This window comes from Carassius auratus, chromosome 22, assembly GCF_003368295.1.
Source record: "Carassius auratus strain Wakin chromosome 22, ASM336829v1, whole genome shotgun sequence".
NCBI classification, from domain to species: domain Eukaryota; kingdom Metazoa; phylum Chordata; class Actinopteri; order Cypriniformes; family Cyprinidae; genus Carassius; species Carassius auratus.
In genome coordinates this window covers 21,529,252-21,546,054 of record NC_039264.1, presented here as the reverse complement: position 1 = coordinate 21,546,054, position 16,803 = coordinate 21,529,252, and the positions used below count along the sequence as shown (strand labels likewise).

Genomic DNA, 16,803 nt, shown 5'->3' with positions numbered 1-16,803 from the left:
TAGCCATGGTTTGTTTGGGATGATGGTTTTTTCCTCAAGGTAATGTCACAGCTTCCAAATGCTCTCAACTCAAAAGCCTACTGGCGCTCGTGATTCTTTAGCTCCGCCCACACGTCACGCCTCCAGCCGGTTATGTTTTTCCGGGAAAAATCGGTACAGACTATCCTTCTCTTATGAATATAATAAAACTAAAGACTTTTTGGAGTTATGAAGGATGCAGTACTGCTCTATAGGTACTCAAGATTAACAGGATATTGAGTGAAAACAAGCATTTCACCCCCCCCCCCCTTTAAAAGTAGGAGAATTGTCCTATATAATAAATTACTCGCACCTCAGTATGAGTAGAAAAAAAAATACACACGCACATTTCTGAATGACCATATAACAACATTTCAGATACTGTGGAATGAAATCGGTCCACTGTTTAGTCAGGATTTACCGTCCATAGCGCCAAATCACATGATTTATTCGATGGGCTTGAAAGATTTTTTTGCATAAGGCATTTCCATCTCACATTATTTGCATTAACCCTTTTTCACTCAAGTCAAAAACCACATCAAGCGAGCATAAAAACTTTTTAGCAAATTAAGGCATTTTTATTTAAAATTCAGCGTTTCCACTCTATTCTGATGCGATACTTTAAAATGTGCATAAAACGTTTTCCTGAGCAAGAATAAGGAGCTCATGACTATCCAATACGTTTTTACAGCCATGTCATCGATTATGGCCCTGGAGCAACATACTAGGCTACTTCATTGATTGAATCTGTCATTGGTCAGTCTCTCCAGAAAAACGCAGATTTTTTTTGTGATTGTTGCGGGCAAAAATCCTTGATTTTGTGGCACGTTTTCTTAAGAAATCAGATGATGTTCACGTCACGTAATTACGTCACTTCATAAGGTTCCCATGGCAATAGGGGGAAAATGGTGCTTTACTTGTGACATGTTTTCTTAATAACATGTTGTTAATAGCAATGTATATTTGGACTCTCAAAAATATAAATATTGTCATTGTTTTTATGTAATTTTAAATAAAGTCCATTTTTTATTTGTTCTTCAGACATTTCTCCTGAAATGCAATGTAAGTATTGGCTATATGCAAAGTGACCATAAAACCAGAATCTCTGAATTTTGAGATATGTTTAATACTTGTTGAGTTACAGACACACTATGTTTATAAAACAATATTGTTGAATGATTTATGCAGTTGTTTTCATAGAGAGAAACAAGATACAATTCTAGTTTTAGCATCACTTGTTTCCACACATTGCTCTTTAAAAGAAAAATTATCAGTTGTATACAAAGTGACCCACAATTGGTTATAATGTAAGTTTACTAATGGAGCCACAATGAGATCTCTCAATGAGATCTCCCTGGAGACTAACCATATAGAGCCTTAAGAATGAAAATACCAAAGAAAAGTTTAAGGACCAAAACAGATATTAAGATATCATTATTACTTCTACTCTAGATAAAGGCATGCAAATGAAAAAAAGGCTTTCCCCCTTTGTTATTTGTTTATCCGATTACATTTTTTTGACAAATTTGTTACATGGAAGAAAACAAATAATGAAGGTCTATATGAAATGATGCATGGCATAATTTTGTAAATGATGCATGGTAAATCTATTCCTTTATTAAGTTTTTGGATATATTAACTACTGAATTAATAAAAGTGAGTAATAAGTATTACTACAGAACTGATGTTAACAATTATGTGGAATAAGGTTTTAATGTCTTGTCTGCATCCATAGGCTCTTAATTTCTGTACGTGTCAGTCCATAACACATCTTGTTCAACTTTTCAGACAAGCAAAGTTGTCCTGAGATTTTAACATTCATTTGAGACCGAAAAGATAATACATTCATAGGCGTTTACAATACATTTCTGTCCCCAAAGAGTATATGGATTCACTTAATCACATTTAAAGATGACTATCATTACATAATGTAACAAAAAAGTTTTTTTTTTTTTTTTTTTTAGTGTCAACAAACAGGACATTTTACTATAATTTTACTATTTTTTTGTGGTCACTGTGAAGAAAGTCCAAAAGTTGTGCTACCTCTGGATATGCAGTCATATATTCTGATGGAATACAGTTTTAATTTTAACTGTATTAGTCCATAAAACTGCAGCTATTCATTTTTGTTGCTTTGTCTCCATTCTGTCTACATGCATAGGGATAGTCATGTAGACACAATCTTCATCTTCTCCATCTTCTCTATCACTATGGAGAGAAATTCCATTAGAAACATTGATGAACAGTTGATGAACGCTCACAGAAAACAATGTGTCTTAAGAGTTCAGAGGACAGCTGGTATTTACTGTGGCACTGACCGTTTTCTTTTGAGAAGGTACATTTTGAAGAGCACAAAGAGCAGCGCAATTGAGATCACAACACTCAGGAAAACCAGGAATCCAGTGACAGCCTTATCATTGTCTGAGGAAGGAACACATGAAACTAGGCTGAATAAACTGCTTCCAGTATGTTGGTACATTTAAAAGGTGCAATATTCAGTTGTTTTCTTCATTAAAAAAGTTTTGCAAAAGGAAATCAATGCCATATCAGCAGCCTAATAAAAGTGGTTTATTTAACAAAATGTACTTGGTTACTAACGTAACCTTGGCCCCCTGAAATGCGTGAAAGAGTACTGCGTCGTAGACGCTTATGGGAAAAACTCATTTTTTCTCCTGAACTGAAGCCTTATTCAATCACGCAGTGAAACTGCACAGCCATAGGTTCATGCAGTGTTATTAAAACAAACCAATGGCTCGGCAGCAGTGCAGCACGAACCTATGGCAGCAAAGCCCGCCAAAATCGGGCTAGCTATATATTGCCCGCTTCGCCACAGGAATTCAGGTTACTTCACATTTAACAAAAAAACACCAATTTAATATTTCAACAAATTAGAATACTTCACAAGACCAATAATAAAAATTAATAAATTAGTGAATTGATGACCTTTAGGAAAGTATGGCTATTTACTGTACATGTACTCAATACCTGGTAGTGTCTCCTTTTGCTTTAATTACTGCCTCAATTTGGCGTGGCATGGTTATCAGTTTGTGGCACTGCTGAGGTGGTATGGAAGCCCAGGATTCTTTGACAGTGGCCTGTCACTTGTGTCTCACCTTCATTAGATAGATTCCCTATGGGGTTCAGGTCTGGTGAGTTTGCTGGCCAGTCAAGCACACCAACACCATTGGTGCTTTTGGCAGTTTGGGCAGCTGCCAAATTGTCCTGGAAAATGAAATAAGCATCTTCAAAAAGGTGGTCAGCAGAAGGAAGCATGAAGTGCTCCAAGATTTCTTGGTAATTGGGTGCAGTGTCTTTGGTTTTTAAAAACTTAACACTGGACTTCCAGCAACTTGGGCTATGAGCTTCTCCAGCCTTCCTCCAGACTCGAGGACCTTAGTTTCCAAATGAAATACAAAACTTGCACTAATCTGAAAAGAGGACTTTGGACCACTGGGCAACAGTCAAGTTCTTCTTCTCCTTAACCCAGGTAAGACACCTTTGACAATGTCTATGGTTCAGAAGTGGCTTAACAAAAGGAACACGATAAATGTAGCCAAATTCCTTGAGACGTCTGTATGCCTTGAACTCATTCTCAGTCCATTCCTTGTGAAGTTCACTCAAATTCTTGAATTGATTTTGCTTGACAATCCTCATAAGGCTGCGGGTCTCTCGGGTGGTTTTGCACTTTTTTCTTCCACACTTTTTCCTTCCACTCAACTTTCTGTTAACATACTTGGACACACCACACAGCCAGCTTCTTTGGCAATGAATGTTTGTGACTTAACCTCCTTGTGAAGGGTGTCAGTGATTGTCTTATGGACAACTGTCAGATCAGCAGTCTTCCCCATGATTGTGTAGCCTAGTGAACCAAACTGAGATACCATTTCGAAGGCTTAGGAAATCTTTGCAGGTGTTTTGAGTTGATTAGCTGATTGGCATGTCATCATATACTAATTTGTTGAGATTGAAAATTGGTGTTTTTTTTTTTTTTTTATTTGAGCCAAAATCATCACAATTAAAAGAACTTAAGACTTAAACTATTTCAGTCTGTGTGCATTGGATTTATTTAATACACTAGTTTCACAGTTTGAGTTGTATTACTGAAATAAATTAACTTTTCCACAACATTCTAATTTATTGAGATGCACCTGTATATATACACTACAGAATATATTGCCCATCTTAAAAACTAATACAAATTACATATTTAAAGCTTTTTGTGAGAGATGATATACTGAACAGATTCAAATAATATACGATAACCTAATTGAAATATTAAACATCTCCTCTTCCTTTCTCCTCTGGAACGAGAAAATTGTATTCTTACATTGAGTGGTAGCTTCAGAAATAATGGAAGCTGAATCTCCTTCTTTATTTGTGGCTGTAATCTGAAATGAATAAATGTGAACTGTGAAACACTGCAATCCCAACCCATGTGACTCTTTGGCTTTAATGAATAACAGACGCTGAAAGACATTAGGTGAAATTCAAATACCTTAACATCATATGTTGCAAGGTAGTAAAGATCTGAAAATCTAAACAAGCATTTGTTCTGTGGACCTGAAGTTCTAGTGTCTCCATTGTATCTGATCTTAGCTGTGAATGTTCCCTTTCCTCCATTCCAGACGAGATCTGATTCCAGTTTTTCACAATTTATTTCAAGAGAATTGTGAGTAGGGTTATGTACTTTAGTTTTTGGTTTGAAAATGGGCTCTATCAAACAGAATGGAACAAAACATATTTTAGTCAAACAATATACATTATAGATAGAAAATAGATGGGGATAAAAAGTTCTAAACCTGATAAGGACACATTTTTAATATTCAGAAAGCAACCACAAAATAAAGAATGGCAGAGAGACAAGAGATATAAAATAATAATAATAATAATAATAATACATAAAACTTACTGGCAGAAAGCGTTTTACTGTTACCGGTGTAAATTACATAAACTTTTTGATTGACTTTTCCAATAATACTGCAATTATAGTTTGTATATGGCAATAATCCAGTAATTCTACAGACTGTACTAGTGCCACTGTCTTGTGTACAGCACACACCTGAAAAGACAAAATATACCTGAATAAGACACTGAACATCTATTACCTCTACTAATATCATAAAAGACTCTGGAGTATTATTACAGATAATGTGCAGATGATAATTTCAGTGATACTGTATTGGTAAAACAACAGGAAAGTTGGAGCTCTTACGATGTCTGCCAGGGGTTTTGCAGCTGGCTGAATAACTGTCCCATTCAATCCCTGAGCATTGATCTCCCTCGAGTGAAGTCCAGGAGATTTCCAATGAGCTGCTGGATTTCTGCTGAAATCGCCCATTCTTTTCCCAATCTGTAAGAAAGTAAAATAGAAATCACAAACAATGCAAAACAACTCTTCACAATTCACATTCAAGTGCACACAAGGCTCTCCATTACACACACAAACAATTAACAGTGGTCGGGTCAATGAAATGACATATTTTTGTACAAATTTATTATTTTCCTAAAAATAATTTGAATAAATACATGTCATATATCAAATGGATCTACAATATGTCCTTTTCATTTTATTGAAATTCAACAAATGAGTTTTGGTGTTTGAAAGACCAAAAAAGTCAGGTGGTGCGACCATCCAAACATACAAGTAGAGAACAAAATCCTACCAAAAAACTTATATTTTAACCCCAGGAAGCAACGTTTATCGACACGCGCTTGGGCTGGTTTTGGACTAGTTTTGAGGAGCAACTGGGCAGGATTTGTTGTGAAAACCTAGCAACCCTGATCTGAACGCACGTGCTGGAGATAAACTTCTAATTACAGGAGCGTCTTTACCGTTGAGATGCACATGAAAATCGCATTTGATTTTTTGCACAGCCGTATGTATAATCAACATTGATACTAAAACAATTGCAACTAATGAATCTATTTCAATTTGTTTTTGTAGATGCCATTATCAAGCAAGAAAAAAATAACAGGGCATAGAGCTCGTTTAAAAAGTGATCCAGTTGCAAGGGCAAAGTACCTAACCCTTTCTTGACTTACTGTTACTACAGAATCCATTGAACAGTAGACTGAATTCTGCCCTTATGTTTCTGGGCCGAATATTTGCACTAATTCTCTGTTTCATGATATGACATTTTATAAAACACGTTCTCGTTTTTGAAATGTGTTCCAGGAGACGTTTTATATTTATAGATTTATAGAAGCGATGTTCAAATGTGTTTTTTTTCTTGACTTACTGTCACTACTGAATCTACTGAACAGTAGATTGAATTCTGCCCTTAATGTTTCTGGGCCCAATATTTGCACTAATTCACTGTTTCATATAAAATATGTTTTCATTTATTAAATGTGTTCCTTGAGGTTTCAAAGTTATATTTTTAAAGAATCGATGATCAAATGTTCTCATAACATGCAGTATTGTTTTGCACGTTCTTGTTAATGAAATGTTATTATATGATTGAGATATAAATTGGTCAGAGGATTAAAATAAAAAAGCCAAGTGAAACCTGAATACAATTCAATGACATATCTTTCTTTTTATTTTGTGAATATCAATCATTATTGATCACAATGACAGGCGGTGCGACCGGTCATGGTCAGGTGGTGTAACCAGCAAATTTACATTTAAATGTATCAGTTCCCACTGCAATTGCAAAATTGAAGTAAGAAATATAAATGTAAACCTTTATATAACGTATACAAATCATTTTTACAGTTAAAAACAAAACATTTTCTGGGTGGTAAAATCAGAAATCTTGTTTAATAATGAATTAATGCTCCTAAAATGCTGTAAACCATTAAAAATCAACACAATACATTTGGACATAAAAATGCATTTTGAAACTGTTTTGCTTAAAATATATCTTTTTTGTCTTCTTGAAAATCTTATTTGTCATTGACCCAGTCCTATTTGATTCCCCAGTCACACTTAAATATGTATGAGGTTTTAGATAACATATTAAATAACAAGTATTGTATATTAAATAACAAATATTATTTTGTGTTAAAATGCAAACAAACAAACAAACAGAACACCAAAATCTTTTTGTTTAATCAATGCCTTGAAGTTAAAGTAAAATCAAAAGTTAGAGCAATACATTTCTTAATGAAAAGAATCAAGATTCAATGTAAGTTCATTTATAAATTATTAACTAAATAATTTAAAGGGATGAAAACAAAGATGTTGTTACAATATGACAATGAAAACATTTAATCAGCATTCACAATTTAACATTATATTATATAATTGAATGTTAAGACATTCATATATTTTTAAATGCACCTTAAGAGTCTAAATACTTTTAGGGTCAATGTATTGAACATTTAACTGCATGTAAACAAGCTTTTTTTATGTCATCATGACATTATTGGTAAATATTCCCAGGTGTGAGGAGAGAAAGAAGGAAAAACTTTGAATCAATGTTGTCTGTATAATAGGAACTCACCACATTTGATCTGAATGTCGAGCTCATGACTCTTGATGGGTTGTTTCTCACGAGGATATTCTCCAGTGCAGCTGTAGTGTGTGTTTGCTAATAATGACACTGGGGTATTTAAACCATAAATTATTCCCTTTTCTGATAAATGAAGAGGAGAAAACTCATTATTCGTCTGCTTGTCTGTTTCATCATCATTGTAAATGTAGTATGATTATAATAAAAAAAAAAAAAAAAAAAAAAAAAAAAAAATATATATATATATATATATATATATATATATATATATATGACAATATGAATTCACAGTGCCATTAAAACATGTCCATTACTTACTGTTCTCAATATTGATGCAGTTGATGTTAAGCAGTGCAGCATTACATCGTTCTGGTTTATTCATCCATTCAAACTGAGAGGGAATAGTTTTCTTGAAGTTTATGTGAGGCTTGACTGAAACACAAACATTAAGTTCATTAAGCTTTGGATAAAAGCATCTGCTAAATGCTTAAATGAAAATTTTAATTTAATTTTAATTTGAGTAAAATCAAAATTATAACATTTGTTTAAAACTGCTTTGATTTAATTTTGTTATGATATACAAAATATGTTGGATACTTGTACACAAAGAAACAGATATTAATCAGTATTTGAAATGCCATCTATAGAAATGTATAATGTATATGATTATATTTAATTCAGTCATTTTGCAATTAATGCCAATAAAATTCTAATTGAGGACACTTCTGTGTGTTGTGACCAATTCAAATTCACTCTCATGAAAAAACAATAAATTCTACATCATGAGAGAGATTGAGATTGCTTAAACATTCATCATTTTTCTACAGACATTTAATTTGTGTTTAAATAGTAAGAGCCTGTTTTCACTTTGAAAATTAAATTGAATAATGATATAATGATCTGTTGAGTTTATTAAATACCAACCTGGGGGCAGAGTAACATTCATTGTGTAGTTACATGTGTCCAGTACAACGGTGTGTGTGGATGCACAAGAGTTTTGCTCCGTTATTTCAACACATTCAGTCAGATCCCATTGAATACAAGTGAATTCTCCTTTCAAACACACTTCATTATCTGTCACGCTTGTCACAACAGTTTTTGGAACAGTTTCTCCATTTTCTGTACAAAAAAACCCAATGTAAATGCATATTACATCACAATCTATCTGTTAGCAATATTATACAAATACACGGTTCAAAAACCTGACATATGTAAATTAATTTTGTTATTGCTCTCTGCTCTGTTAAAATAAATAAAACAAAGTTACCAAAGAGTATCTGGGCACTAAAAATCATATAAAAAAATTAGCATTGTGTAACAAAATATCAAACTGTTAAGTGTGAACAAATTTGACATGTTTAAGAGTGCTTTAAGCATTTAAATACTTTTTGAGGTCACTCAAAAAATAAAATATGTCCCATCTATTTTAGTATGATCTAATTAATGAAAAATCTTCTGCCCGTTTAAAACACTTACTACTGGAAGTAAAGGTGTTGTTTCCACTGAGTTCACAGTCATCCACACTGACGGTGTACACAGTGCATGGTTTTAACCATTGAAAAGGAATTTTAAAGGCAGTTTGGTGAGATATTTTCTCAGCACGGATCTCATTGTGCTTATCCTTTATCCTGATTGTGTAATTTTGGTCCTTAGAGCCGGTGATATTCACGACATGAGCTTCGTTTTCTTTCACACTCTCCAAAACGCTGTACTGACCTGTGTGTAAGTGTGTATGAACAGTCACAAATTCACAAGAAGAAACTGTGTCTTGAACAACACAATTAAAGTTGACTTCACACAACAGACAAACAAATACTCACATGGTCTTTCTGTGCTACCTGAGAAAAGCACAATCACATTTAATTGTTAATCATCATAAATCAAGCAATTTTGTCTCAATAAACATCAGTCATTTGTTCAGAGAGCACAAGTGTTGTGGAGTTACCCGTGATGCTGGTGGATGTGTGTAAGGTTGAGGAGGGATGTGTGGAGGTGAGAGATGTGATGGTCGTGATTGGAGGTGAGGTGATGGAGTCATGACTTGAGCTTGTTTGAGCTGCTAGTTAACAATAAAAGAGTTAAAACTGTCTGACCAGACTAAAGAAATACTGCAAAGTTTGATTAATGAATAAATAACACATTTCAAGAAGCAAATCATTACCTTGATCTGGATAGAGGGAGGTTTGTGTAGGGGGTGAGGGTGAAGGGCCTGTTTCTAAATTAAATAAGTAAATTAATAAGTTGATTAACATATTAAATGTTGTATTTGTAGTAGTCGTGTTACATTACACAATTACAAATTTGCACTAAAATAAATAATGAAGCTGCACAACCTTTGACATCAACAACACCACTTATGGGAAGTTCACGAGTTCACATCTACATATATTAATACAGTAAGGTTATGCGTATTTGGCGTGCTGTCCGGATGGAGGGCTCTGTGCTCGGGATGTGGCCCGAACCCAGAGTACTCCCCCTGGTTGTGGTAAGAGTAGATGGATCTATAAGTGAGGAGAAATGGGGTGGAGGAGGGATGCTGAAAACTGTCAATGAACAGAGGTAGGTTCTGCTGTTTATTTATACCTTGTCATGAGTTGATTACTGATTGGTCTCCACTTGTGTTAATCAGGTTAATGAACTGCGACTGTTCCTCCCGAACTTTGTTATAAAACAACATTTCACGAGTTCACACGTATATTAATACAGGTTATGCGTATTTGGCGTGCTGTCCGGGTTGAGGGCTCCGAGCTCGGGATGTGGCCCGAACCCAGAGTACTCCCCCCAAAACAAGAGAGCAAAAGGACAGCCGCCGGACTACGAACCCCACAAAACGCAGAGATTTGGCGGGCTGACGTTTTAGAAGCATGGTCGTTTTACCAGGAGATCTTGCGTTGCCTCTGGCAGAAGCGGAGGAGCAGGCAGGTCCTGTTGGTTAATAGATGAGGAAGAAACGTTACGATGTCGGGAAGACAGTCTCCACCATCTGCCTGCGAGGTGTAATGATGTATTGACTAGATGCGTAATGTGTCCACTGGGAGCCTGAGGCTCGCTGGACAGATAGAGGAAACGAATTATATTCCTGCGTCTGCTGGAAGACTGGCTCGCTTTACGAAGAAGAGAAAGAGATGGATGCATACTGCGTCCGCTGTGAGACTGAGGCTCGCTGGACAGGTAGAGGAAATAAATAGGTATTTATTGCGGCCGCTGAGAGACTAGTGCTCGCTGGACAGACAGATGAAACAAATAGGTATTTACAGTGTCCGCTGGGAGACTGAGGCTCGCTGGACAGGTAGAGGAAAAATAGATATTTACTTCATCCCCTGAGAGACTAGTGCTCGCTGGACAGGCGGAGAAACAAATAGATATTACTGCGTCCGCTGGGAGGCTGAGGCTCGCTGGACAGACAGGGGAAACCAATAGATATTTTTGTGTCCGCTGGGAGACTAGTGTTCGCTGGACAGGCAGGGGAAAAACCGATAGACATTTTCTGTGTCCGCTGGTAGACTAAGGCTCGCTGGACAGACAGAGGAACGAAATAGATGTTTACTGAGTCCGCTGTGAGACTAGTGCTCGCTGGGCTGATAGAGGAGACAAATGGGTATTTTCTGCGTCTGCTGGGAGACTAAAGCTCGCTGTACAGACAGAGGAAACAAAAATATATTTACTGCGTCCGCTGAGAGACTAGTGCTTACTGGACAGGCAGGGGAACCAAATAGATATTTCTGCGTCTGCTGGGAGACTAGTGCTCGCTGGACCGACAGAGGAGACAAATAGGTATTTTACTGCGTCTGCTGAGAGACTAGTGCTTGCTGGACGGACAGGGGAAAATAAAAGATATATATAATTTTTTTTATTATTATTATTTTTTTCTCTGCGTCCGCTGGGAGACTGGGGCTCGCTGGTCAGACAGAGGAAACAAAAATATATTTACTGCCTCCGCTGAGAGACTAGTGCTCGCCCAGACCTGCCAACATGTACGCATTTTTCGTACTCTGCATGCATTTTGACCCATAAGTACGCTTGTACGATTTGCTGCTCTCTAGGTACGCATTTGTTGCGTCTCGCATTTCGCCGATTTCAGTTTCTATGCAATCTATGACGCTGATTCTGCCGCTGATCCACAGCGTGTAAGTGGAGTGAAAAGCTTTCGGCCAAACAGAGCGGTGCATGTTAACCCACCGCCCACCTGCCCCTCATATCCACAAGCTTAGTTGGCAGTTAGAAAAGTGGTGGAATGGCTTGAAATCTAGGAGGTTTTAGACAGGCCAGGTGCTGATTAACGTAAGATAAAGGTAACAGTTAGGCTATGTTTAGGCTGACATCATAACAAGCAGTCCAGCTGTGACGAGCTCAGTTCAGTTCACGCGTTCATGTAGGCTAACACGTAAGGGTGGCCATGCCAATAACGCACCTAAAAGCTGTCACAAAGAACCGACAAAAGTAATGATTATGAATATTTTTTTAATATAATTATTAATAAACAAGTGTTTTCTGTATCAATGTCGTGTCGACTGCAAAGATAAAGTTGACGATGCTGTCTCGCGATCTTCGCAGTAGTGAATGTGCCAGAGAAATGCACATTTCATATGGATTAACGTTAGATAAGCAGAGAGCAGTCGGTTTTCTTTTGTTTTGAAATGTTCTGTTCAACCCTCTTGAGTGGATAACGCGTATACGTGTTATGAGTCATTTTCTCCTGATAACACCGAAAAGAACTTAAATTACGCTTTCAGTTTTGATCGTACAGATAAGAGAAAAATCGAATCTGTAAAGGGTCTACTTTTATTTGTATACAGACATAACAACAAAACTTTGTGCACATAAAATAAAAATAACAAACAAGGTGTGCTGTCTGCAGCCTTTGTCTGCTGTGATATTCATTTACAAACACGTCATTAAAATGAACTGTAACTCAGTGAATACTCAATGAAGAGATATAAGAGATATATCTATAGAAAGATTGACATGTCTACTTTTAAACTAAACAAGTGCCGCCGAAAAAAAAAAATTCTGTGATTAAGTAATCCATATGAAAACAACGCGATGTCTTGTCCGTTTTTCACATCTCCCTTCATTATCTTCTAATTCGACCACGCCCCCGCGCTGAACGCTCTATTCAGATTCTAATGTTAAATTAAATAAAGTTTTTATTTTTATTTTACTGTTTGCTTTGCGATGAGAGGAATAAGATATAAGTCACCCCAAAATGTGATGTGGTTGAGTATTTGAGATTTGGATTTCCTCAGAAAAAAAGAATGAAGCACTTTATTCAGCAGAGATCATAAACATGTGTAAGTCTCTTATTATTTATTTATATACTTGTACTAGTTTTCATATAACGTATAAACATTTTACTAGTTAGACTTTTTCCAAACTATAATTCCTGACTAAATGTATAACAAAGTGAAACATTATGAAGTTTCAATAACAATATGCAATACTATACCATTCAAAAGCTTGATGTAAATAATATAAATGTAACAAATAAATGTAACTGTAACCAATGTAACAAACAATGCTGTTCTTTCAATTAATTCCCCCGAAAAAACCTGAAAAAAAAATATTCTCAGCTCTTTTCAACATTAATAATAATCTATTAATATGAGCACAGAGATGTTTAGTTCTCTGGTGACAAGAAAAGTCATGATTGCCTCCAAAGGCAGCATTTGTTACAAAGAGACTTTCACTGATGCACTACTTAAAAAAGCCAAATCTGCAACCTTTAACAAGTTAAACAATGCAAAAGTTTAAACACTTTGCATGGAAAATTACAAAAAAAAATGTTGTTCGTTTTTTGCAAACTGATTTTGATATTGATAACTGCTGGTTTTGCACATTTATTTAATGTTTTGATTTATTTATTTAGAAAGAATATCCTCAGTTTACTTTTATTTCTGACAAGATTTTCAGGTGGAAGAAGTTTCCATGGGCTATGCCTCCAGTACAAAATGTTCGGAGTGATTGCAGAAATTGTATAACATTTATGGTCTACTTGTATATGTTATGGAGTAACTAATAAATCTTAATTGGTGAAAGGATATTATGTGTATAATATGTATTATAGTGTTAGGTATCTCATAGGTTTCTCACAGATGTGTGTGCAATGGTGGAGCATACATTGGCGGTGGGCTGTAATGTTCGCGCGCGCGTGTGTATGTGGGGGGGGGGGTAGTACTCATAAAATTTCTTCAAGGTTGGCAGGTATGCTGGACCGACAGAGGAGACAAATAGGTATTTTACTGCGTCCGCTGAGAGACTAGTGCTCACTGGACGGACAGGGGAAACGAAAAGATATAAATAAGATAATTTTATATATATATATATATATATATATATATATATATATATATATATATATATATATATATATATATATATATATATATATATATATATATGCGATGCGCACAAGAGAGAGAGAGAGCCGCGTATCACGGACAGCGACACTGAACCGAGCTCTCTTCTGCGAAGTTCTCCTCAAAGTCCCTCCTGCACATGAACGAACAAATACAAATCGCAGTTTGAACAAACAAAAAGATGTGAAAGAGCCCAATTCAGAACTCACGGTGTTCTTGTGTTCAGGGCTCATGCAGAGAAAGGCGTCTCAAAACACTTGAACACCGAATTTGCTTATTTTTGCTCTTGTGCCGACAAATACATACAAAATATGTCAAAATATCCACCTTGGAAATTATGCTCGAAAAAACTGTCAGTTATTTCTTAAGTGAAAGTAAACAGTTGAGGGAAAAATGGGATGTGTATTATATTGGATGCGTTCATCATCTCTTAAAGGGACCGCACCTAATTTAGCTAATGGCTGCTGTAATGTTAATCCAAGAAAATTATTGTTTCGATACTGATACCTAGTCAAGAATTGCGAATTTCGATACTTTTTCGATACTTTTCCTGAAAAGGGAAAATACACTCAAATATCATTTCTGTGCTTTATTTTAAAACTGGGACAACATTCTAATAATATAACACACTAATAAATGAACATATGAACAGCAGATATATTAAACATTTGAACAAAATATGAAATATCAAAATATAAAAAATAAAATAGAGCAATGACATTCAAGGTAAAGAAAGAATAAATTTAGCAGCATTATCTCAGTTATAATAAGAAACATAAGAGTAATAAATTTATCTTGATTCTGAACTTTGAATAAAATATGAACAGCAATTATATTAAACAATGTTTCTGAAGTCAGAAGATTAAATGTCAAAAGATAAATATCAATCAATTTAAGCAATAACATTCAAATAAATAAAAAAATAAATACTTTTTTTTTTTTTTAGCAGCAATATCTCAGATATTGTAACTTAGTTGCGCAAACTTTTCTTTCAGAGTAGAAAACTCAGCCAGTGTGCTTTATTAAGCGTCATCATTTTCTACCAGTCGTGGACCGTCGGCCACAGTATCACTTGTGCTCGCTCATGCAGCCTAGTGATACTCGGGGTCCGGTTTTTTTCCAAACCCGCGGGTACCGCTTTTATGAAATTATTTAGGAAGATACGTTGGTACTAGACTCATGTTTCTCGTTCACTGAAGTTCCTCTCTCCACAGTAGCGCGCGAGCACGGCGCTATTAGCAGCGCATGCGCAGCTCGTGAACAGCTCTGTGAACTGTTACTCAAACAGTTACTCGAGATGTGATGGAGCATGTGATTTGTTGAATGTAGTGATTGAACCCATAAGCCCTTCACTGAACGAGATCGAGAGATCTTCTCATTCGTGAATAAGTTGAATGAACTGATACATCTCGCTCGTGAATTAAATGAATGAGTATACCGGGTCAGTGAGCCAAGCATGTAAATCTCGATCAGCAATCAGCAGATACAAAGCGCAGTTATAGGTGCTGTGCAGATACGCTCATATTTAGCATGCAGAACATAACTCCACGTTTAATCCCCGATTAATGTGGATATTATATATGAACTGTCTGACCAAACAATTCGCTGTAGTGCTTTTTTTCTGCTTGCATGAGTAGAAAAAACACAGACGTCCATAGGGAGGCACTGGAAGCGTGCGTTGCACACACCAACATGAAATACGTCTTTTACAAATCTTGACCGCAGTCATTCTTTGAAGTATCGATACTAATAAATTTAGGAATCGTGACGTTTTTAATTTCCGAGAATCTCGATACTTTTGAAGTAGGTATCGGTGCACCGTGCAACACTAATTATCCAAGTAGCCACTCCAATGGCTAATGCAACTGAGAATGTGGGGCATCGAAGCTGATCATGAACCCTTGTTTAAATTCACGTCGCCTATTTGGGAAAACTGAACAGCTTATTTTAGTGAAATGGCTTAACGTAATGAAAATCAGAAAAATTGCAACCTTTGATGTGCATATTCAAGGATTTTTTAAATATATATTATGGGGGGAGGTACAGCAAAGGCACTGCTGCGACAGTGAGGAGATACAGAAAAGGCTCCTGTGGGAGTAGACACTGCCGCGGCAGTGGGGAGATACAGAAAATGCTCTTGCGGAAGCAGCTCTGCATTTAACCCATCCAAAGTGCACACACACACAGCAGTGAACACGCACACACCGTGAACGCACACCCGGAGCAGTGGGCAACCATTTATGCTGCGGCACCCGGGGAGCAGTTGGGGGTTCAACCCTATCTCACGGTGGATTCGTACTAATTCGTACGAATTAACCAAGTGGCTAAATCGTACGATATCGTACGAGCTGGGTCGTATGAATTTGTACGATTTGTTCATTGCATGTATTAAAAGCTCATCAAGACGAATTCGTACTAATTAGCACGATTTAATGTATTGGTTATATATATATATATATATATATATATATATATATATATATATATATATATATATATATATATATTGTATTCATGCGACGAACAACCATATAAGTCCAAAAAAACAAAAATTGAGATAACCATGTGACTTCAATGTATGTGTGCCACTTTGTATACAGAATCACTTTGGGGGGTGTTCGCGCGACCAAAACTCTGAATTTAAAATTTTAAAATAGTCTCACGCGGAAAAACCGTTTATGTCCAGTAACGAAAAATGGAGACGCCGATTGCTTTCATGTCCGCTGCGGACATTAATAGACAAAACGTCGGCAAAAAAAGGAGAGCGAACATGAATGAATGGAAGGACAGGGCAAGGAAGTCTCTGAGGGATGCTGGGAAACCATATGTGAACCGGAGAGGAGAGCAAAAACGAGGAAAAAGTCCACCAAAAGAGGTGAGTGAAAAACCGTATACAAAGTATCTACATAAAGTTAACGGTTACAGACAGAGGGTCATCGTCTACTACAGTTCATTCATATAGCTCACTCTTT

General features: G+C 36.2%; 1 protein-coding gene across 1 annotated transcript in view; it reads right to left on the bottom strand.

The window, feature by feature from the left end:
• Nucleotides 1-8,951: 8,951 nt before the first annotated feature.
• Nucleotides 8,952-16,803, bottom strand: part of LOC113039999 (extensin-like) — a 40,534-nt gene continuing 32,682 nt past the window's right edge. Inside the window, exons 6-9 of the mRNA XM_026198184.1 lie at nt 9,637-9,690; nt 9,421-9,534; nt 9,296-9,313; nt 8,952-9,191 (exon numbers count right to left, since the gene is read on the bottom strand). Of these exons, the coding sequence (XP_026053969.1) occupies nt 9,165-9,191; nt 9,296-9,313; nt 9,421-9,534; nt 9,637-9,690 (213 nt within the window). The 3' untranslated portion in view covers nt 8,952-9,164. The remainder of the gene's footprint in view (nt 9,192-9,295; nt 9,314-9,420; nt 9,535-9,636; nt 9,691-16,803) is intronic.